Raw genomic sequence first — 24,608 nt, forward strand, 5'->3', positions numbered from 1 at the left:
GCTGTCCAGTCTTTTAAAAATTTCCAGTGATTGATCACCCAGAACTTCTGGGGACAAGCAGGTCCACTGGTTAATTGTTCTCACTGTCAGAAAGTTTCTCCTTAGTTTTAGGTTGCTTCTCTCTTTGTTCAGTTTCCATCCATTGCTTCTTGTTTGCCTTCTGGTGCTTTATAAAATACATTGCCCCCCCCCCCCCTTTCTTTCTGGCATCTCCTTAAAAGCCTGTTGCCTATCACACTCTTGGTAAAACATGTGCGCCAATTCCTCCTTTCAGTGGTCCATGAAAGTACATCTATAGTATGTAGTCAAAAAAAGGTGAACAACATTTTTACAGAACTATAGATAAGTTGAGGCTGGGTGTGACAAGAAATGGCTGGGAAGGGAGAGGCCAGGCGAGGCACCCCTTGACGTGAGTGACATTAAGTTGGCCACACCCACTCAGTCACATGACCACCAAGCCATGTCTACTCAGTCACATGACCACCAAGCACACCCACCCAATCACACGACCACCAAGCCACGCCCACAGTCACATGATCAAGCCACGCCCACAGAACCGGTCGTAAATTTTTTTGAATCCCACCACTGATACCTATGTTGCAAAAGGGTTGATGGGTAAGCACACATCTCCCAAAATCCAAGTTCATGTTGTGCAAAGGTGCACGTCCTGCGTTCTGATTGGTTGATCCGACTTCTGTGCTTTGCTGTTTGAATGCTTCCTAGCCAGAATGTTACATTTACAGAAATACAAATGGAACATTTATGCAATCATACCCAAATGACAGAGACATGTGTTCCCTGACGTGCAGAGCTGGAGACAAAAGGGACATCCAGATGCAGGCTTTATGTCAATGCAATCCTGATTTATGGTGAGTGAAAAAAAAACTAACACAATTTTAGGATGTTCTTATGGCTATATTGGGGAGGTACTTGGGTAATTTCTCTGAGGGAAATGGGTGGTTAAGTAATGGGGAATATAAATAAATAGTATTAAATCAAATTTAGAAATCAAGTGAAGACAGTGATGAAAAAAATAGTAGTTGGATTAATATCCTTTTCTCCTTTTATTTAGTTTCCTTGCAGTTGTCAATATACAGGTAGTCCTCAACTTACAACCACAATTGAGCCCAAACTTTCTGTAACAGACATTTGTTAAGTGAATCTTGCCCATTTTACAACTTTTCTTACCACAGTTGTTAAAGGAATCAGTAACATGATTGTTAAATGAATCTGGCTTCCCTATTGACTTTGCTTGTCAGAAGGTCACAAAAGGTGACCACATGACCCCGGGACACTAGAACTGTCATAAATATGAATCAGTTGCTAAGAATCTGAATTTTGATCATGTGACAATGGACATGCAGTGGTCATTAAGTGTGAAAAATGGCCATAAGACATTTTTTCCAGTGCCATTGTAACTTCAAACAGTCACTAAATGAACTGTTATAAGTTGAGGACTACCTGTACTTTTATATAGAGATAATGGTGTGTTGTTGGTGAAGAGCCAAAATGGAATACAGTGAATCTCAATTAACTTAATGATGAAACAAAAATTATATAGATTTGAGCATTCATTTATTGATGGCCAATATAGTTTTATTTGAAAGTGAAAATGGAGTGAACAAAAAAGCAAATTGGAAAACTAGAGTAATTCAGATACCATCATCGAAGAAAAATTGTATGGAGAAATTTTAAAGCGTTTTTTCATAACATACAGTAAAACATAGGATTTGGAGGTATAGAAACTCAATCAGTTAATAAACAAAGTGAGCAACACTAAGTTAGAACTGATTTGTAGAAACCTGGAGAAGGTAGAGGAGGAAGTTCTGTTTAAATATCCTTTTTCCATGCAGAATTAAACCACGTGTTTGTGCTGAATGTCACAACACAAAAGGCAGCTCTTCATTGCAAACATAACAATGCAATGCAAATAAATTAAATTAAATCAAATTAAATCAAAAGGATTTTAAAACTGTGTACTTTATATTAAAGTTTGTGCAAGGGAGAAAGAGAGAGAGAGAGATGACTGACGATTCACCTGTGTTAATACAATAACATTTTCCCCCTGCAAACAGAAAAGTCAAGAGGGAGGGAATATTTAATAAAATGCAGTGCTAGTGTGCCCTCTACTCTAAGCCATAAAACAAGAGCAGCAGAAACAGTCTCTTTGAACTGGAAATCCCTTTCTAAGCTGCTGATCTAACCTAAGCAAGAGAAGGAGAATTTACTAGTCAGAAACATTTGTTCTTTGCCCCCCTTCCATTTTCCTATTTGAACTCCTTAAGCAAGTTTGATGCTGCAACTCTGCCATAAATTTTAAAAAAAATATTATTGTAATGTAGGTCAATGAACTGAAGCGCCACTGTACACCATGGTGGATTAAAATCAGAAAGTCAACCCGCTTCCACTCCCACTAGGTCATATGACAATATAAACAAGAAATGCAAGGAGCCTTTAGCTTTTTCTTGACCTAATCCTTTGTTTACGTAGCACTTAAACTGACTTTTGGGGTCGTCTCTGTCTGGCATTAAAGGCCTTAAGCTTTTTGAAGTTCCCCTGAAGTTAATAAAATTAGTCTGCCCTCACTGTGAGGCCTCTGTCTACAGGCTCAGAAGAAGAGTGTGTATCCGTTGTTGTCCACAGTATTTTTCAACTTCATATTTTATAATCAGCAGAAATGAGAAACTGAGAGAAAAGCAAAGCCCCAAATACTGTTCAGCTAATGGCAAAATGATAGCCCTGGTCGAAGTTCTGAGAATGCAGGATTTAAGGCAGAATCCTTCTTAATTAGTGATAAAATAGTAAGAATTGAATTTCAGTATGAGCACAGAATAAAATTTTATAAACATTAAAGAAGTGTATGGTAGGGTATGTTAGAAAAAGGCATTTTTAATGTAATAGTACTTCCTGACCACTGTCATCGAGTATAATTGTCCCTACTAAATCAGATATAATTAACAAGCATATTTTAAAAGGATATTTATAGCCAGTGTGCTGTATATTGGCTGAGATACTGGATCGGTACCAGAGAAACCCAGATTTAAGTCTACCTTCAATCACAGAGGCTATCCATTGGGGTTATTTGGGGCAGTTGTGCTCTCTTAGTCCAACCTACTTTACAAGGTGATTATTGTGGGAAATATGGCAGGAGAAAGTCCATGGCCTTTAGCTTCCGCAGGAAAAGCTGGGATCAGTCTAACAAATGTATACATTTAGAACAGAAATAAGAATGACTATTGATCATTAGCTTGGTAATGTTATGGATGGGCAAAATTATATTCTGGAAAAGTTTTTTTCAACTATTAGATTATAAGCAGCTATCTTCTAGGCAGCTGACTGTATATTGTTGCTGATAATTCTGTTACAAGATTATATTGTAATAATCACAATGTATGATAGCATTATCTACTTGTTAAATAGGCACTTTTAAAAGGCTTCTTGGATCCAAAGCCAATATTGTTTGATGACTTCCATAACATCTGTTTTAAGACTAACTCTAACAAAATTCTGAAATAGTTAAATTCTGAAATTCTAAGAATAATTCTGCGTAATCTTAAAATTTGTGGCTCGCATTTTAAATAATAGTCTTGATGTGCCTCAGGGTTTTTCAAACTTGGCTAGTTTAAGATGTATGAAGTTCAACATGCTGGCTGGGGAATTTTGCAATTTGAAGTCCACACATCTTAAACTTGCCAAGTTTTAAAAAAACATATATAAGGTTTGGTCAGCTTTTTATTCCAATTGATCAGTGTGATGTATACTAATTTTAATGAAGAATCAAAAACCAATTTTCTTTAAATCAAACAATGCTTTCTCTTATTTTTTTCAATATTTTCTTTTCTTTTTCTTTTTCAGAACTCTTTGACATAACAGGAAAGACCTAGTATCTTCAGGGGTTAGTGGTAATCAGAAATATTCATACCTTGGGAATTAGGCTCACTTGGTTGCATCTTTGCTTTGCCAATGCCCAAGGAAGCATATTTATCTTTCCCTGTGCAACAAGCTTGCTGCCTCTTATATATGATTGCTTAATTATGAATCCAAACTTGACTCCCACTGGTTTAATAATCTTTAAATTAAATTAAATGCAGCTGGTTTAAAACTTTAAGTGTAATAAACGTGATCACATTTTAACTTCAAACTTGAAGTTTTGAAAGTTGGACTGAAATATTTTGTCTTATTCAAGCAGGCAAAATATTTTCAAAATATGAAGATGGTGTGGAGATAAATGTGTCAATATGAATAGAGACAGATATCTGAGTACTTTTCTTTTGAATGGTCTCTTTATTTTGACTGCCATACACAGTAGTTTCTGCAAAGCTGTAATGTTTGCCCTATAGTGTTTTAATTTCCTATATTTTCCTGCTTGTTTTCTTAGTCCTTCAATGACTATTTACTTAGATTCTTCTAACAATTATTAATCAATCTAATTAAAGTAGAAAAGACTGGTGGAAATTTTCATTAAAGAGCCAGATTGCTTCCTGGTTCACTTGCTGAAGATAATATAACCCTTCCCTTATCCAAATCATTTTCTGTCAAGAACTGATTTAACACTAACTCATGGCATTTATGAAGGGTTTCCAATTGAGATTAATAGACAAATCCATGAAGAACCCAAGCATGTGCCCCAGTGGTGGGATTCAATTTTTTTTTTACTACCGGTTCTGTGGGCGTGGCTTGGTGGGCATGGCAGGGGAAGGATACTGTAAAATCTCCAGTCAGAAGTGGCATTTGCCCGTTCTCTGAATTACTCAAAATTTCAGCTACCGGTTCTCCAGAACTGGTCGGAACCTGCTGAATACCACCCCTGATGTGCCCACCTCACTGCTGCTAAAAGATAGAAGTTTCAGGGGATAGAACAGGGGAAAAAAAACCAAGAAGTTGAGACCTCCAGTGAAGGGAGAAAATCCATCAACACTCTAGCCAGGGTTCAGAAAATCAGCCAAGGAAAAAAAATTGACAAGGAATAGGCACAGAGATTCCAGCTGGCAGAAATGCAGAGGGCATGGAAGCACAGGAATTCTGGCTATGGAGGCTGGAGGGCAAGAGAAGCCACAGTGATCATAGTAGTGACCTTGGAAGTCTAGAAGACCATGGTGTTGGCTTTGGGGATTGTGAAGGGTGTGGAGGCCTTGAGATACATCCATGCAGAGGCTCAAAGCAGCAAAGATTTCAGCTCACTAACAATTCAACTTCAGCTGACTTCTACAGAGCTTATTTTCTTAACCTAGGGGTGATTTTTCCTACTACTGAACTGGGAGGAGATAAGTAGGACCAGAGTGTTTTCTTCTTTCTTTTTTTTTCTTCCTTCCTCTACAGAGCTTGTTTCAACTGAGTCCTTAGCCATCAGAGAAGATTGAGCCCCTTGTGGGTTGGTTGAGGTGGATTTGCAGGGCCTTGGGTTTGATTTTTTTGTCTGTGGTTGGGTACATTGATTATGTGTCTTTGGGCCTGGGAGAAGGATGTCAGCAGTGGGAGTGGACTGTGGGTGCCGAGAGAACAGACTGGACCACATCAATGGTGCCTGGCAGAAGGAGATAGGCTGGGAATCTGAGGTAGGTTGCACTCTGCAACACCAGGTCTTCTGTTTCAAAGTGGTCCTGCTGTCCAGCTCTTGCATTCTACCCTTTCTGCCAGACACCCAGATCCTTGAACATTTGGCTGCTGCTTTTGAATACCAGGTCAGTGTGTAACAAGGTTGCCCTAATTTATGATTCTTATTTTGGAGGAGGGCACCAACCTGGCATGTCTTATTAACTCCTGGTTGGACCCAGGAGGTGGGGTTCTCCTCTAGGAAATATGCCCACTTAGATTTTTTTTTTTGCAACAAACCAAGAGACCTGGAAAGGGAGTAGAGGTAATTGTTGTCATCCAGGAGTTGATATGGCTCTTCACGGACTTTCTTCCTTTCTGTTCCTCTCTGCAATCATTTTTCCTTTTCTTGTGCTTTTTTTAATGTTTTCTGTATTTTTAAAAATATTTTAACAATTTTAAATTGCCATGAGTTGGTAGGAGTCAAGTGTCATATACATTTAACAGATTATTATTATGGTTGGTCTCACAGTCAGCAAGATGTTTAGCCTGGATTTGGCTTTTTTGCTCAACCTATCGAATCCTTCCGAAGGATCTGGGATAGGCAGATGTTGTTTAATAAATACTAAAGCTATCATCACAGGATTTAAGCTATTCCAAATAAAGCTGCCTTTTGCAATTGCCTGATGGTAATTTTGTCAATGCCAATGGTATTAAAGGATAATTTTCAGATATTTTGGAATTGCACCCAAAGTGCCTTATTAATTATTATTAATTGAAAGCGGTGGAGGTAGAAATAGAATTGAATTTGAGGGTTTATGATGTATTCGTAATGCAAGAACGAGAGGTTAGACCTGCTGTTATTATAAAAGATGAATAAAATATTACTTCGAGCACACGTTTTTATTTTGTTGAAAAGGCTTAACTTTTTTAAAAAAATTGTACATTGAATATTTTTTGTGAAATAATAAATTTTAGATAGAGGATGTTACAAATATGATCCAGAGGAATAGTATCTTCCTTATAAAATAATTTCAAAATAATTAGCTCTTATTAAATATATCTACTTAGGTTTAGGTAACAGAATTGACCGACCAATTATGACATGGTATTCCAATCCTTTGGTGTTGATTGATTTTAGTTCAGGATTGGTCTGTTGGGTATGGCTTAGAGGTTCAATCTAGCTATGATAACTGTGGGGATATTCCAATTAGGAACATATATTTCTTGCCATAAATATAATTTAGCTTTTTGTTTCATGAGATATTCCAAGTTTGGGTATTCCTGTGGGGCTTTTTCCTTCTCATGGATAGATTACCGGCTAGCAACTGTTGGATTTAAATAATTAAATATTTTCAGTCCTAAAGGCTGATAGAGTCTAGTGTCCTAGAAGCTTTGGAAAAGCTCTAAAGTTGGTACTGTCAATGATCTTGTCATTCTTTTCTATTAGAAGTTGGGAATAAGAATCAGTAGGACATTCACACAACTGCTTCCAAACATCTCTGATAGGATTCTGAATTACCTCTATAATATCTAATGTAATGTAAGGTAATATAATATCTGCAGTAACTGAAGCAATTGAATAGTAACAGCCTTAATCAGGTTATTAATAAGCATGAATGAACTGAAGTAACAAGGAAATAGTTCTGAACTATGAAGGGGTTAAAAATGTCTCTTTTCTCCATGAACTCAAATTTGAAATTTTGAATGATCTGTGATGCTTTTGATTACTTTTCTTTTTCAAATTAGATGTACTGATGTTAAAAAATAAATTTCAGAAATGTTCAGCAACATGTCTTGTGCAGTTAAATTAGCTGTGGTTAGAAGACTTTGATAAATCCTTATGGATATCTAAAAAATTTCCTGTTTTCATCAAAATAATAAAAGCAGCATTGTACCTGTATATAAAACAAAGTAACAGTGGCACTGAAAAAAGTGATTTATGACCGGGGTGGGATTCTACCAGTTTGTACCTATTTGCTAGAACCGGTTGTTAACATTCTAAGCAGTTCAGAGAACCAGTTGTTAGAAGAAATTACTGGCCTAATCCTGTAAGAAAGGCAGGAAGGAAACATTCTGGTGTTGCTTAGAGAAACTGCCTCTCCGTTAACCTTTATTACGTTCTTGGCAGGACTAGACTTCCTGTTTCAGGAACTTCTCTGGAGTTTTTTTCCCTTCCTTTGCTGGTACTTTGCTTGTGTGATCATTCAAAGTTACAATGGCAGTGAAAAAAGTGACTTGTGACCATTTTTCACACTTACGACTGTTGCAGCATCCCCACAGTCATGAGAGGCCAGGCGAGGAGATGGTGCATCGATGTGAGTGATATTGAGTTGGCCACACCCACCAACTAAGCCACGCCCACAGAACCGGTTGTTAAAAATTTTGAATCCCACCCCTGCTTATGACTGTTTTCCACACTTAAAATCGTTGTAGCATCATGCAATCAAAATTCAGATGCTTGGCAACTGAAACATATTTATGATGGTTGCAGTGTTCTGTGGTCATGTGATCATCCTTTGTGATCTTCTGACAAGCAAAATCAGTGGGGAAAGCCAGATTCGTGTAACAACCGTGTGAATAACTTAACACCTACAGTGATTCACTTAACAATTGGGGCAATAAAGATTATAAAATGGGCCAAAACTCACTTAACAAATGTCTCACTTAGCAACATAAATTTTGGGCTCAATTGTGATCATAAGTCAAAGATTACACTGTTCTGATCCCAACACAACTAAGATGTCAAAAGGCTTGTTACTAGTTATTCAGATACAGAATCACCAAGAGATTCCAGAGTTGCAGGCAAACTTGGAAGATGTCATACCACTTATATATGGCCAGATGAACTTAGTCACCATTAGCTGAATCTGATTAAAGTTTTAATGTTACCATAAAGGCCTCATTTAAAGAGGCAATTATTATGCCTTTTAGCATGTGTTACATCTCTCAGATTGGTAACTGCTAAAGTGACGTGTAAACTTGATTAAACAAGATGGTTTAGAAAGTTCTGGCCTTTCTAATTCACACAGCCCCTGGAAGGTCATTATCTGGACTCCTTGTTCAGTTTCACAATCGCTCTGTAAGCTCATAAACAGCGTTCATTTAGAAATTGTTAGGGTTAATTGTTAGAGGTACTGTGATTTTTTTTTAGTACTATGAACTTGTATCTTGTCTGAGGATGGCATCCTTGTAGACACTTGCTATTCAAAGTGGGAGCTTTTGACGGCATATCTGAAGATTTCATCCCATCTCCTTTACTATTTAACATCTTAAAACACCGTTCCAATATGTGAATGAATTGGGAGTTTGGTGCTGGGCAATATCAATATGTGGATGATACCCCAAATTAGTTCTCCTGAAAGCCTACCTAATGGGCTGATAGTTAATAAACTGAAATGAAATTTAAACAAGTGTTGAATTGTTTGCTGAGTGTAGAGGGTAATAAATTTAGAGACATGGTAGATATTTTGTTCTAGATGGTGTTATTTTTCTGCAGATGGAAAAATTATACAGTTTTGAACTGTTTCTTCATTTAAGACATGCTCTGTATCTCAGATTATACCAGTTGTTAGAGGTACTTTTCATCCCCGTCAGCTGATATATCAGATATACTAGTTTATATAAAAAAATGATGCTAGAGTAATGGTGCATAATCTTTAAGGCAATTACCATAATGTACTAAATGCTGGATTGTTTTTATATGTAGTTTAGAAAGCTATAATACTACTGGTAGCACAGGAATGCAGTGTAGAAATAATAAATATGTATATTATACAAAACAATTTTGTTTCCATTTTTTCATTTTTTTCAATTTGCAGTTGAGTGACGATTATAGCGTGATTGGTCGTTCATTATTTAAAAAAGAAACAAACATCCAAATGTTTGTGGGTTTGAAGGTCAAGCTGTCTACAGGAGAAGAAGGTGTAATAGAGGGCGGCTTTGGACAAAGTGGAAAATTTAAAGTCCGTATTTTGCGTAAGTATTTTTTCCGACTTTTCTACATTGAGAAGAAATTTAGATTCTTATGCATGTAGGAATATAATGTAGTAGATAGCGTGTGATTAATTTCAAAAGAAACTTCTAGGTTGGTAAGCTTATGTCAGGCACTTACTAACACAGTGAAAAGCAGCCTGGCACAATTTCTCAGTGTAGTTTGTTTTAGGAAGAAAGTATTATTCCATTTATGTACCGCAGGCCATGATTTAAAGAGTTCAGGCAGATACATCTGCGAAAACCACAGTGGCACCAAATTGACAGTACACACTCAATCATATAATCACACAAATGCCATGATTATATAGAGAAGAAAGTAATTTCCCCCCTTCCACTATGGAATTGATAACTCGGGATTGGACTGTTAAAGCTGCACTCTCATCCAGCACCTAGATCCCTTGCCAGTGGCAGGTGGGAGAAGACAGTGAAGGTCAGCAGTAGGCAATAAGAAGTAGACCACGGAGGTCAGGATGGCCAAAAGGGATGATGGTGGTGGTGGTGTGTTGAAGTGGAGTTAACATGGCAGAGCAGGAGAAACATGAGGTCCTCGCCTAATAATGTTGCGGTCCTGGCCTAATGACAGCAACTGGGACTACTAGAATTGTCATTGCTAACCAATGCAGTCAGGTGATATTTAACTTTCAATGATGTAAATTCCAATCTCAGGGTAATTACGGAGGAATACCTATACTTTATACACTACTATAATCTGTTTTTATCTCTGTAAAGACTTAAAAGTATATGTATGAACTGTGTTCAAATAAAAGTGCAACATTCTGGAACATCAGGATATGGCTTTGATTATTTTTCCAATCAATTAGAAAACAAATAGTGGAACCTCTTTTGTAAATATAAAATCATCTCAAAATTATTTAATAAATATAATACTGTTAGTTCCTGAAATGTTAAAGTAAAATTGAGAACATAGGAAATATTTTGAAGCAAGTGTCATTTTGCCAAGAGATTCAAACGTAAGCACAAGATGCTGATTGGAGCATTGATTGTAAATGTGCATTGCGAAGGCATTTTAATTTTTTATACAATATATTTATTTATGAAATAATTTATTTTCATATGTCAATCAGAAATGTAGATAAGCTTTCTTTTTGAGGATCTCAATGCCATTCAATCATGCTATTTTCGTCTTTCTTTCCTCACGATTCATTTATTTTTCCTTTATATATTTAGAATAACAAGAGTTGGAAGGAAATTTGGAGGTCTTCTAGTCCAATCCCCTGCTTAGGCAGGAAACCCTATACCACTTCAGACAAATGGTTATCTAATCTCTTTTTAAAAACTTCCAGTGTTGGAGCATTTACAACTTCTGGAGGCAAATTGTTCCACTGATTAATTGTTCTAACTGTCAGTAAATTTCTCTTAGTTCTAAGCTGCTTCTCTTCTTGATTAGTTTCCACCCATTGCTTCTTGTTCTACCCTCAGGTACTTTGGAGAATAGTTTGACTCCCTCTTCTTTGTGGCAGCCTCTGAGATATCGGAATACTGCTATCATGGCATTCCTAGTTCTTCTTTTCATAAAACTAGACCTATCCAGTTCCAGCAACCGTTCTTTATATGTTTTAGCTTCCAGTACTCTAATCATCTTTTTTGCTCTTCTCTGTACTCTTTCTAGAGTCTCAACATCTTTTTTTATATTGTGGTGACCAAAATTGGATGCAGTATTTCTAGTGGGGCCTTACCAAGGCATTAGAAAGTGGTATTAGCACTTCATGTGATCTTGATTCTATCCCTCTGTTTATGCAGCCTAGAACTGTGTTGGCTTTTTTGGCAGCTGCAGCATGCTGCTGGCTCATATTTAAGTGATTGTCTGCTAGGACTCCAAGATCCCTCTCACAGTCACCACTATTGAGCAAGGTACCACATATACTGTACCTGTGCATTTTGTTTTTCTTGCCTAAATGTAGAACCTTACTTTTTGCACCATTGAATTTCATTTTGTTAGATAGCACCCATGTTCAAGTCTGTCAAGATCCTTCTGTATCTTAAGCCCATCTTCCAGAGTGTTGGCTATTCCTGCTAGCTTGGTGTCGTCTGCAAATTTGATGAGTTCCCCATCTATCCATTGTCCAAATCATTGATGAATATGTTAAAGAGTACTGGGCCTAAAACAGAGCCCTGGGGTACACCACTGCATACCTCCCTCCATGTAGATGGAGTTCCATTGAAGACTACACGTTGAGTAAGGTTGGTTAGCAAGTTACGAATCCATTTGTTATGATGCTGTCTAACTCACGTTTTTCTGTTTTATCAAATAGTAGGTTATGGTCTTCTGTAAATTTGTTTCATAATTTAAGAGCATAACAGTGTGCTGCTGGACTGCCCCCCTGGCCCATTCTCTTTCATTCTCCACATTACCAGATCACTTCAGTTGTATTTCTTTTATGTTGGATCACTCACTTTTGTGAGTGATCCAATTTATTATTTTTATTTTATAACATTAACTTATTGAACAATTTGCCATCGTTGCATTCAGCTTCCCTGAACTATCTATCCATTCTTTGCTTGTCCTCTCCATTCATTCCCTCATTGTCAGTAAACATTCTACCAATATAAATTCATCTTCTTGCTCTAGCTTTGGGGCATGCATGCATAAATGTGCAACCATGCACTGCATTTTCTTTGTTTATCACGATAATACTTAGTTTTTAATACTTTACTTTTCAGATCTATGTTTCTTGTCCCATTTATAATCTAACACATTTGCTGTGCAAAGTGAGATGGGCAACATATAAATTAATTAAATAAATAAAGATGGATAATTGTTGGTTTCTCTGCTACAGAATCACCTGACATCATCTGCAAAAAAAAATGCTTATTCATGTCCTGACTAATGTACCTCAAACTTTTGGAATAATTAGGTTGAATTTTGTACTCTTTTAAATTAATGTTAAATGGTTTTAAAAACTGAAATAAATTTATTTTGACTTTAGGATGCATTTAATATAGTAACAGAAAATAATTTATTGGACATGTCAGGTATTGTTTCATAATAAATGCTTTCAGTTTCCTTGATGATTGAAACTTAATTTAGTAATCAGTATATTAATTCTCAGGGTTTGGGTTTTCATACTGCTGCAACAGTTTAGTCTGAAATTCATGCAATATTGTTTTCATAAAAAAATTAAAAAGTCTATAATATAGAAATATTTATGTAATATTAATACTATGGATACTTAGCAATGGGAGATAATTATTATACAACATTGCAATGAGAAATCTATACTAGCTTGTAACAGTAGTTGATATATGTTTTTGTCGACATTGTACTGATTTTCTTTTAAATGGGCAGCAAGAAAGTGGATAGCTTATTTTATGTGGGAGATAACCTTTAGGAATTCCAATTAATAAGGAGATTTAACATTCTAGTCAGTGAGCTGTGCAGTTTTATGTAGATTATGAGAATTAACATCTAAACTTACTTTGGTTTTAACAAAGAGATTTTATATTGGCAGTTAATGTCTTGTTCAGTAGAACCTTAGCCAAAGCAAATATTTTTCAAATAACAAAAACAGTAATGTTGTATTTGAGTTTTATTATATTGGAGATGGCATGTTCTCATATCAATGATCCTTGACATCATCTGATAATATACTATGATTGTCTCTATAACTTATACTAAACTTTCCTCCTCTCCTCTCCCCTCCCCCTCTCCTTCCCTCCCTCCCTCCCTTCTTCTCTCCCTTCCCCTCATTTTGATAGGATTGTTCAATATTACACTAGAGTTAAACAATAAAATATACATTTGCCTTTCTCCTTTCATTAAACGGCTTGTGGAATGAATAATAATTTTGTACAACAAATTTCTTCTCACCCATCTTCTTACTGAAAACAAGCTTCCATGTTTCTCTCTCCATTATATAGCAACAGTAATGTAAATAAGACAGTTTGCAAAATCAAAACATTATGTTCTGTGGAAAATAAAAAGCATGTTAAGAAGACTGCTAAACGATGCTGTTTCTTTAAGAGCGACCAACATTTCATACGGAGAATAGTAATGTGTTTGACGTTGTTTAAGTCAAATATAGTTCACATTCCACAGTTAGACCAGTGTTGCTTTTTTATATGTTTGTATCCTGTTTGTGGGTTTTTAAAAAAAGTTATTTAATTAAGTCTAGCTATTCCCTTTTCTGTTTTGTCTCTTCGTCTCTTTTGATTTTTTTCCATAAAAGTTAAGTTTCATAAAAATGTACTCATGTAGCCATTAAAAGCTAGTTTAGAAAATTCTTAAGGACTGCTGAAGGTATCTTAAGGATGCCTATGTAATACACCTCCTATTTCTGAGACAACTGGAAAGTTTAATTTGTTGAAAGTGACCTAACAGTAAGAGATACAAAAACAAAAACCACCTGGATATATGTGTGTATTTGAGTTCTTAGAGGCAGTTGCAAAGAAAAAAAAATAAAAAGAAAGAAATTGAGGCAATATGAATAAATTACTTACTATATGTAAATAGAATGCACAAAAAAGGAAGCAAAAAATCAGGAAAAATCCGATAGTACCTTTTCCAACTAACAGATTTATTAAAAGGTGTATGCTTATGAAAGCTTATGCTTTGTAATAAAACTTGCTACTTGAAAAAGGTGTTAACCGAATTCCATTTTTTGCCACCATAGACTAATTCAGCTTTTCTTCTACAGCGTTTGTAAAAAGAAAAAGTTATAGTCAACTTGTTATAAAAGTGTTTTGGATAATAAGTCATAATAATATTAGAAGTATATTTGCTTTCAACTAGCCTATTCACATAGTCAGATTGTAATCCTAAATATGCTTTTCTGGGTGAGTCTTATTTTATTTTACAGAGTTTATTTCTGAGTGGATATATATAATTTTTCTAAAACTTGCATTTTCAAAATAGAAACAACACTGGAATCTTAATGCTGAAAGAGAAATTTTGTACTGTGTGAGCAATGTCTGGAATTTAAAAAATTTGCAGAGAATTGGATAGATTCTTTGGTTGTCAAAGAATGTCTTCAGCTTCCTGCTTTTTCTTTATGGTATTTCCTATTTCTTCTGCTTTTTTCTTAACATGTAATTGTGCCTAAGAAAATGAAAAGAGGACTAGAAAAAAGTTGAATGGATTAAAAATGGTGTTTTGTTTTGGAAAGATAAAAATAGGTATAGTAAAAATGCATGGTGAAATACTCTGCATTTTAAAAATAGGCATTATTATGCATATACAACATTCACTTTGACGCACAAGTAAGTTTGTAGACAAGCTTTTCATAGCCAGTGCGTATAACATCCATAATTTGACATAATTGTATTCATTTAGATTTCCCAGTAGCCTTTTCTCTTTCAGTTTTGCAGTAATCTTCAACATGCTTAATCAGAGCCAAGACTCACTTCTGTGAAATGTCTATCCAACCAGGAGGAAGATAAATGTTTGGATGGGGAAAAAAATTCTATTATTTATGCTTCTCTTATGGAGCAATTGAAAAACAGATCCCTCTCTTTTGTAATTAAGAAATTAATAATCAGGTTCATTTTCATTTCATTGCTCTTACGTTGTCAGTTACTGCTATTTGCCATAAAATGATGGCATATTATTTTATCTAAATTTATATATATATTCTTTATGTTTTGATTTTGTTATACTAGATAATTCCCAGGTTTCAAGCTGGTTTTCATTGTCTGAAATGGACCTAATCAGGTAGCTGTTAGGAAAAGATTTGTCCTTCCTGTTGCTCTGTGGCCCTTTTGTCTGCAGAAGTTTTCTCTACTCTTTCTGAACTGAATAATGAGATATTGCTGTATGTATGTGTTGTTTAAAGCCAGCTGTGTTTTTCATTCAGAAGAAGCCATGCATATCCAACATCGTCTTAACTATTCTGTGAATGCTTCTGAGTTAGTTTGACTTTAAACATAAAACATCTTTCTTTTACGATGTAAGGACAAATAAGAGGCCCTGAGTGGAATATCAGCTATGGGTTGGTATTAATTTCAGCAGTCTGAGGTATTTTCTTGGGGGAGCTAGACAAATAAAAAATATGATTATTTTTTGTGATGTATTATCTTTGATTTTCCAATGCTATATTTTATTTGCACATTTGCTTTCTCTCAATAAGGCATTATTACTGTTGTTTTGTTCAGTTTTTAAAAAGTTAAAGCACCCTCTTATTTTTAAAATGAAAATGTTTACCATTGCTCTCAACAAGAAGTACACGGACACAGAGATGGGGAAGATATTTTGTTTCTACACTCAAGATAGAGGTATGATTTTTCAAAGTAAACTTACTCTAAAGTGGTAAAAGAAACATTTATTCAGAAATAGTTTGTTCAACCCTGATTTTGAGATTAGGTATCTTATAAACAAATGTGTAGCTGAGGATTTTTCTTCTGATGGAGAACACCTTTAAGTGTATTACTAGCATCATGTGGCCTTTGGATTTCATTTTCATAGCCTAACTAAAATTTTCTGCTAAGAAAAGGTACCTATCTTTATCAAAGTTCACCTATTTCTGAATGCTTCATAATTATCCCATGTTCAGTATGTTCAACAGAAATATAGGCCTCTGAGGGCTTAATAGAGCTTAGACTCTTGCCCATTCCTAAAATTTAGCATCATAGCTCTTAAGAATGTTTTTTAAAGAAATGCTTAATAGATAGTATAATCTCAGGATGGATCTAGTTATAGAAAATATGCAGTTCAAACACATTCAGCAACACTTGCTATCTGGAAAGGCAATTATGGGGGGAAATGCACTTACATTTTGAGCCCATGTGTGTGCATTTACATGCATGGGAACAAGCTATTTAGCATCTATAAATCCAGAAGGAGTTGCTTGAAACATCAGGAATTTAAATGCACATGTGTGTTTTCTGCTGTTTTTTAAAGCACTCCAACTGCTGTCTAAAAAATGAAGACTCTTAGATTGTATCTAATATTGTGTTGCTGACTTTTTGTATGTACACGCTCCTTATTTGTGTGCAGTTGTACCTTATGCCTTGGTTTCCTTTAGCATTTTGTCAGGAAAAAACCCTGCAAAGCTGATTAGATGATTGCTAAGAATAATGCCACAGAGAAATGCAGAGGCACAACTGCTTACTTGTTTATGTACTTCTAGCATTGATTAGATAAAAAGGAATAGAAGATGCAGTACATGCAAATGTTTGCCTGACTGATTACCAGCTACTGCTATCTTTCTATTCATCTAGTAACCCAAGAGGACATCTGGTAACTAACCAGATATCTGACCTCCCTTATACTATGTGGAGGACCCCAATAGATTGAGAGTTGGAGTGCCTAAATGTAAAACCAATATGCTCAAGTGGAGGCTCTTATTGGATAACAACATGCTAATGTGCATATGGAGAGACACAGATCCTAGCCCATTTGCTGATATGTCAGCTACTACCAGAGAATGTACCAATAATGACTTATTTTTGGCTAACAACAAAGCCGAGAAGGTGGCTTCATTCTGGCAGTTTAAAGTTTGATCTAGACGCAGAAGATGACGATCTGGTAACTAGAAGTTTAAAAGACTTGGTCTGGCAATGGCTTCAGTCTGAATTATTTCCATGTCCAGATAATTCAGTTGTCAGAGTACCTCCTAATATTTCCTTTGGCTTTGAACAAAGATATAGGACTGTTCTTATAAGCCCCATGAGTGAATAAATCAGAAGAAAACGTTTAGAATGGAAATATTGAGGCCCATGGCAGTTATTCAGCTTAGAAATCTGTCTTATATCCATTTGGGTATCTCACAGAAATTTCCAGCAATTCTCTTATAGTCTGTCACAGTACAATTTGAAATTTGTGCCCAGATGATGACTGTGGAATTTAGAATGCTTTCTGGGTGCAATAGAAGGAGAAATTATGTATGATATACCACCAGCTTTACTGTCAACCAAAACAAATGCTTTTTAACCCTATTTTGAATCCTTCTGGTTGTCTTTGGGAACTCATTTTGAAAGTTGTTTTCTAGTAGATGGTAGATTAAATTTGATTACCGTATTTGCCGGCGTATAAGACGACTTTTTTGCCCTGAAAAACATGCCTCCAAGTGGGGGTCGTCTTATACGCCGGGAGGACTCCGACTCCCACTTCGAGCTTGAGTTGCAGCCGGGAGGAGGCTGGGGGGCGGTGTGTGTGTGTGTGTGTGTGTGTGTGTGTGTGTGTGGCGGGTGTCACTCGCCACGCGCTGCGCAACCTTTCCCCCTCTTCCTTCCTTAGCGGTGTGGGGAGGAGAGGATTCAAGATCCTCACGTGCGGCGTACTTTTCTTTTTCTTTTTTTCTTTTTGCATGCAGGTTTTGCATGTTACCTCCATTTTTTTTTTTAAAGAGGGCCACTTGGGGAAAAAAAAAGATTCTAAGGAATTCCTTGTTTCTTGATTAAAGAGAAGGCATTGAATATACTGTTCCTTGGCAGCCTTTTCAGTGTCCGGGTTTTTGGTGTGTGTGTGTGTGTGTGTGTGTGAGAGAGAGAGAGAGAGAGAGAGAGAGAGATCAGCTGTATTGAGAAGAGAACGTTTCCTGTGTTCTCATTTTATTTACAACATATTTTACGCTTAATGGTAAGCAATGAAAAATATTTTTAAAACTCATTTCTAAACTCCATAGCTATTTGCATATTCTTGGTTCAAAATTGGATTAGCTCATTTCAAAATTGTCCAAAGCAGAAAAGTGCGTCAAAAAAAAAAAAAGTGCAAAAGTGGAAGGTGTGTGGAAGAGGGGGTAGTCTTATACGGCGAGTATATAACAAACTCTATATTTTGAGTGGAAATGTTGGGGGTCGCCTTATACGCCCAGTCGTCTTATACGCCGGCAAATACGGTATTTTTACCAGTTTGTTTGTTCCATCTGAGTAGGGGAATTTTTGTCCAGATCTAGCTTTTATCCCAAAGGTGAATGTTGTATATTATGGTTAGAGGTTATCTTTTTTTTATACCAATCCTTCTGTGTTCAATATTAATTTGGCTCTTAGGATCAGTGTTCATGAAGTCTTCTAACATCAACTGGTCTAATTATGTATTTGTATCCTATATTATATAGGACACAGGAATGTCCTATATTCATCTGCTTATGACATAAGCAGAAGAATCAAGGAATCTATAGTTCTAAATATCCATTTCAAAAATCATGTGGCTCCATGGGATATTATGAAACATTCAAGTTTTTGCAGCTTTGGATGCTAATATCCTACTCAAGAATTCAGATAAAGGTGTCAATTGATCCAGCCATTCATTGATCACATCCATTCATAATTTCCCCCCCTATTTTCTATGCATATTGTGGGAAATTACTAAAATTCTATGAGACTCTTACAATTAACTTTCCCAGGTGAAGTCATATTCTATGAATGAGATATAGAAATCTATTTTGGACTGCTTTCTCAAAGAAGAAAAGAAAGCTTTTTCCATAGGGATTTATTCTGTTGAGCAGAGACCCTAGCAAGATGATTTTTCTCTTTTGTTATTGCTCAATGGATCCATACCATGTGATTTTTAAATATAATTTTATATAGAAAAAATAGGTTCAAAGACAAAGAAATACATAATTATGTTAATGTGTGTGAAGAAGTGTGTTATAATTAAAGAGTTCTATATGAAAGAAATTTTTATTAAGATTTTTAAACAATTGTTGATCTGCCAATTCAATAGCGAAAGGTAAGTTGATCTTTCTATTCACAATTAATAACATATGATGGTTTTTAAGGTCAATGAAACAGTGCAATTTCAGTTAAGTAAGTAGAATTAGATTGTTTTGGTTCTCCAGATGAACTGACATGTTCAAAGAATCCAACAGAGAATGGCTTATCACTGAAATTTTGTGAGATTCTCTACTGTTTGCAATTTTTGCTTGTGTGTTGCATTAAAACAGGATAATCTTAGTCTTTAGGGCAAATGGATTTTAGCTGAGTTTCCTAGCATCTTACCTTCCATTTATTTGAAGAAAAATCAGAACCAGTGGCCAATATAAGTTTGTTATGTTGATCTGAAGCTGAAGTTGAGCTGAATTTCAGCAAGAAATGAATGCAAAATTCCAAGGGCAAATTGCTGTAACTGTAAGTCAGTAAATTTATTTATTTTTTAAAGGTGGAGATAAACTTTGCTTTTTCTTTTATAATTCCCATTCTCATTACTGTCTGAAATAAACAAAAATTGAAAATCCTTAAGAGTGTATTTGAAGCATAAATCTTCCCTTTTGCTACATTATAGACAGAAGCCATCAGGGGGTGATAGTCAGAGATGCATCACTTTCTTTTTATGAATCTTTTTTGAACAGATTAAACTATGGAAGGATAATATGGGGAAATCTGGAACATGTTGATTATGGTAGCACTTATCCAAAGAAACTGCCTTCTAGTAAAAGGCAAAAGATTTATACGATATCTGAAGAGAAACCAGAGTCTTGTGTTCACTTCAGCAACACATATAGTAAAAATATCTGTCTTATAAATATGTGGTGAGTTGTCCTTATCTTTAGGTGATTAGCTGACTTGACTTTCACATCAAGGCTTATTTTATTGATTTCTGATTTATTTTTGTGCTCTTCAAACAGATACATGTATGTGTGTTTCTGTTTTGGAATACCAAGCTGCTCAGCTGTTTTAGGAAACCCAGAAAATTTCCTAAAATTGGAAAATTATGTGAAATGTATATTTTATTTTTCTCTAGCAAGCATTTAGATCTTATTTACAGAAGGTGTATAATCTGAGTTCCCTTCTTTGTTGACATGTCTGTGTTTCTCCACTGTGTTATTTCTTCATAGCTAGGAAAATAAATGTAGAAATGTTTGCTGCCTCTTTTATTTAATCCTTCCTTGCTCAGAGATAACTACTGTATTGCCCATATTAAGAAACTGATTAATGTATTATTTTAAACTAGTTTTCTCTAGAAAACATGGCTTTTAAAGGAATTCAGCTTGCTTTGAATTAGCCATCATTAACCAATGGGAGGGGTTGTTTCCAAAGGCACAGTAAACTGGGTTAACCAAAAGTGTAAATGAAAATGTATTAAATCCTTTATATTGCTCAAGAGAAGAACTTTACATAAAAGTGTTAAGGAGTTGGAGAGAATAACAGCAATAGAACTTAGACGTATATACTATTTCACAGTGCTTTACAGTCCTCTCTTAGCGGTTTACAGTGTCTGCATATTGCCCTCAATGATCCGGGTCCTCATTTTACTAAGGGTGGAAGGCTGAGTCAACCTTGAGCCCGTCAGAATCAAACTTCTGACAGTGAGCAATGAGTTAGCCTGCAATGCTGCATTCTAAACATTGTACCACCGTAAGAATAATAATCGGCTCTCTCCAAAATGTTTGGAAAGTACCAAAAACACTAAAAACACAGCTATAAAGTCTGGGGCAAATCAGCAAAAATACCATTAGCTGACCAGCAACTTATTTAAGAAGTAATGCCAAGAGCAAAAAAAATAACTTTTTTTAGGAAATGAAAAGTTTGCTTAAATGATACGAACAAGAAAAAATTCAAATTGTAAACAAAAAAGTATGGTAGGTGATGTAGTTTTTGAAGAGTATGTTGTTTATGACATTAAAGCAGCTAGTTATATTTTAAAATTTGTTATATCAGAAAGTGGGATATACCTGGGGGAGAACTTGAAGCACTATATGACAAAGAGGAGAAAGAGATTGCAAAGAAGCTAAATTAATCCCTTAATATCCATCTGTACTGCAGATACCTTTCAGTGTAGGTATTGTTGCATGAACTGTTATTTTCAGGAGCAGAGATTAAGGAGCTGAGGTGTAACGGGGCATGGATGTAAAAGACAGGGTGTGATTGCTTGGGCCTCCCGGATGCTCATGAGAGGGCTTCAGATTTTATGATCTTGTGGCATCTTTCCCACAACTCCACTAACACCGTTTTAAATTAAGTGGCACACTCTTACTCTATAGCTTTTGCTGGTGAAAGTATATGTTTAAGGCTAGGTTTTTCTCAAAATGAATATTATCAGTTCCTTAAACCTTTTATATGTAGCCAAGTCAGATATTAGAAGACAGTTGAATATGATAAGAGAAAAGAAATAAACAGTTGTTCTGAACAGGTTGATCTCAGTCAGCTGCTCCTTCTAGTAAAGCAGGGGTGTCAAACTCAAGGCCCAGGGGCTGGAATCCTCCCACAGGATGCTTAGATCTGGTCCGCAGGGCTGCCCTCGAAACAGCGAAGACTGGCCTGTGGTGTCTCTGCCAGCAAAAACGGAGCTCGGGAGGGCTGCAAGCTCCATTTTGCTGGCAGAGGGTTGCAGGAGGCCGTTGCAGCTGAAAACGGAGTTCGGGAGTCCGTTTTTTCTAGCAGAGTGCTCAGGCTGCCATAGCCCCCCCCGACATGAGTGACATCGAGCTGGCCATGACCATCCTGGCCATGCCCACTCTGTCCCCCTGAAGTCAAACATAACCCTGATGTGGCCCTCAATGAAATCGAGTTTGACACCCCTGCAGTAAAGGATCTAAGCATAACCACAGTTATATAGCTCAGATGTCAGCCCATAAAATACAACATAATCTGTACCTCAAGTACCTTCACTGACTGTAGCTTGCTATCCAAATTGCTAGCTCCAAGCCCTGTTGTGTCAGCTGTGGTTTTGCTCTTACTGGCTTCCAATCAACATTGGAGAAGATTGATTGATTGATCATGTGCCATCAAGTTGGTGTCAGTTTTTAATGATCTCATAGCTAGACTTTTTGCGTAACAGTTGGAGAAGAGAAAACATCAAAGCAAAAGGCAAAGACAAAATGTCTTCCATTGTTTTAAAACTTGCCTAAGAGCAAATATTCACTTTCTTGACTGACTCCTTTTATTTAATTTTCTGGAGCTTTAATTTTCTGTTCCTATTACCTTGACAGGTCACTGCTATTCTTTAATTCTTGTGGCATCTGAACCTGTTGAAGTGGAATTTCTCTGTATTCACTGCTCGTTGCAAATCACATATTCAATAGCCTCTTTTCCATGACAGTTAGTTTTATCTAGTTGCATACCAATATGAAATGTTGTAATATATTTTCTGAACTGTTCTTTGTTTTGGTAAATAGAAGGTACTAATTAGAAGCTACTAATTTTTATAAAAAACTTTTTGTTCAAAAACTTCATTTTAGCAGAGATTGCAGGTAACGTTACTGGATTTCATTTGACTCTTCAGCATTGTTGAATGTCCTGCATAAAGTTAGCTAGAAAGTCTTTGATAACTTATTGGTATTTAATATATACACACATAATTATGTGTATGCATATGTGATTGTGTCACATTTATTGAAGTGAGGGCCTCTCCAAGATTGGTCTCAGCTATGCTTGGCAACTTTAGATAGCTATAAAATTAGCAAGCTGGTCATTGCATATGAATTTGCCTATTTGTGATTCTTTAAAAAATTCATGATGTACAGAACTTTGAAGTTGCAATAGCTATATCCTATAAGAATGGCTGTACCTCTCCTGTTTGTATTCTGCCCTTTCTTTCATTAAAAATATCTCATGTGGAGCTAAGATTCCTCAAATCTAATGATGGGCTTGATTTATTGAGGACTATTTGAAACCTGTGTGATTTAATAACAGTCTATGTCTCCTACACTTTTGGGTAAAAGTTCAGTTTTGAAAGCAAGTTGCTGTGCTTAAGGTTATTAGTGCAGTTGAGGGCATAGGTTGCAGGTTTTCTTCTATTTCTCTTTTACAAACAAGGTAAAGAAGAAAATAAAGAGAAAGCTCCTATCTGTGAGCAATCTAGGGTAGAGTTTTCTAGTCCAACCCCACCAAAGAGTTTTAATTGGAGCTGTCTGAGCCAGCCTTAATACAATTTAGTTATCGCCAAGCAGAAGGATTTTATTTATGGAACAGGCCTCTCCAGAACTTCCTTCGACCTCTGAGAAACTGTGAATTTGAGAGAGCTGTTTCAGCCAGCATGCCAGGTTGGTGTATGTATTTCTTTAATAAGGCAGGGATTGATGTCTCTTACAGTGCAGAGGTTAGGTAAACAAGAGCCCCATGCTTCACTAGTTTCCATGTTCAGTTACTTGTCTGTAGGGATCTCAAAAGGTTAGGTTAAACTCCCTTACAACTTACAATTCAGGTTAAACTCCCAGCATTTTTGTTTAGGAAGGTTTAAATGCTAATTACAATGATCAAACAGACTTTAAAGATTTAAATATATAAGCATTCATCTTCTGGTGTAACCATTTCTTCTGGGAACAGGGTGTTCTTAAGAACACACTATGTAGATGATATTGTTAATTCAAAGACTCCATTCCTCAACAATATCTCTGAATCCATTTTAGTTGCTTATCTTGTGATATCTTCAATATAGAAAATATATTTTTCTTTCCCATGAAAATTCATTTATTTTTTAAAATTAATTCCAATGTATTAGTATTGAAAATTAAATATTCCAATATTTTTGAGCCCTTAATCCATTTAAGTTTTTTTATAGCCAAAACTTTGTGTTGCTTTTTGCTGTTTATTTTGAATTCCTAAAGCTTATGAAGATACAGTTTCATTTTTTTTTAATATTAAGGATTGAAGTACTTACCTGCTGCTTCCAGCTTTATCATTTTGAAGGTGTCCATCTTCTTTAAAGCAGTCAGGCAATTTTCCAAGCTTCCTTAGCAAAGCAAGTATGAACTTAGTGTCCTTTCATTGATAGCTTCAACTATAGCTGGAGCAAGAATGGCAAATTCTCTTGGCTCCTGGGTCTCCTATCCTTTGGCAATCACTGCCTTGCAGCCTCTTTGTAAGGCACAGCCTTCACATATATAGAACACCATGTGGGCAATCTCAGATGCTCCCTTTTTCCAGAGAGGGACAAAGGAGCCAATTTACTCATTAGTTTCTTTCTTCTTAGCCACAATCATCAGTTCTGCTTTCACAGAGGTATCTTCAGTCTGCCATTTCTTCCCTGGAAGTCACAATCAATGTGGTTCTGAGTACTACATCCTGGCTTTAAACCAACTGAAAGGGATCTGAACAATCCATTTCTTTTGAGGCCCACTGGAGCTGCAAGCAGACAACTTTTCCGATATCCTTCTCTAAAAAACAAGGTGACAGTTATTGGATTATAAAACAAGGTAAATTCAACCTTTTTTTTTTCTTTTGTGTCTTGCAATACCTTACAGGTA

At 36.0% G+C, this 24,608-nt stretch overlaps 1 protein-coding gene across 2 annotated transcripts in view; it reads left to right on the forward strand.

Moving 5' to 3' along the window:
• The window catches only part of EEFSEC (eukaryotic elongation factor, selenocysteine-tRNA specific), a 172,718-nt gene that overhangs the window by 105,137 nt on the left and 42,973 nt on the right, over nt 1-24,608 (forward strand). The window contains exon 6 of one of the 2 annotated variants that reach the window (XM_026678021.2): nt 9,354-9,510. The exons of the other annotated variant lie outside the window; for it this stretch is intronic. Coding sequence (XP_026533806.1) covers nt 9,354-9,510 — 157 coding nt within the window. The remainder of the gene's footprint in view (nt 1-9,353; nt 9,511-24,608) is intronic. 2 annotated transcript variants of the gene reach the window in all.

Source organism: Notechis scutatus, chromosome 2 (genome assembly GCF_049901735.1).
Source record: "Notechis scutatus isolate UNSWTSFEM ecotype Mainland chromosome 2, rNotScu1.2, whole genome shotgun sequence".
NCBI lineage: Eukaryota > Metazoa > Chordata > Lepidosauria > Squamata > Elapidae > Notechis > Notechis scutatus.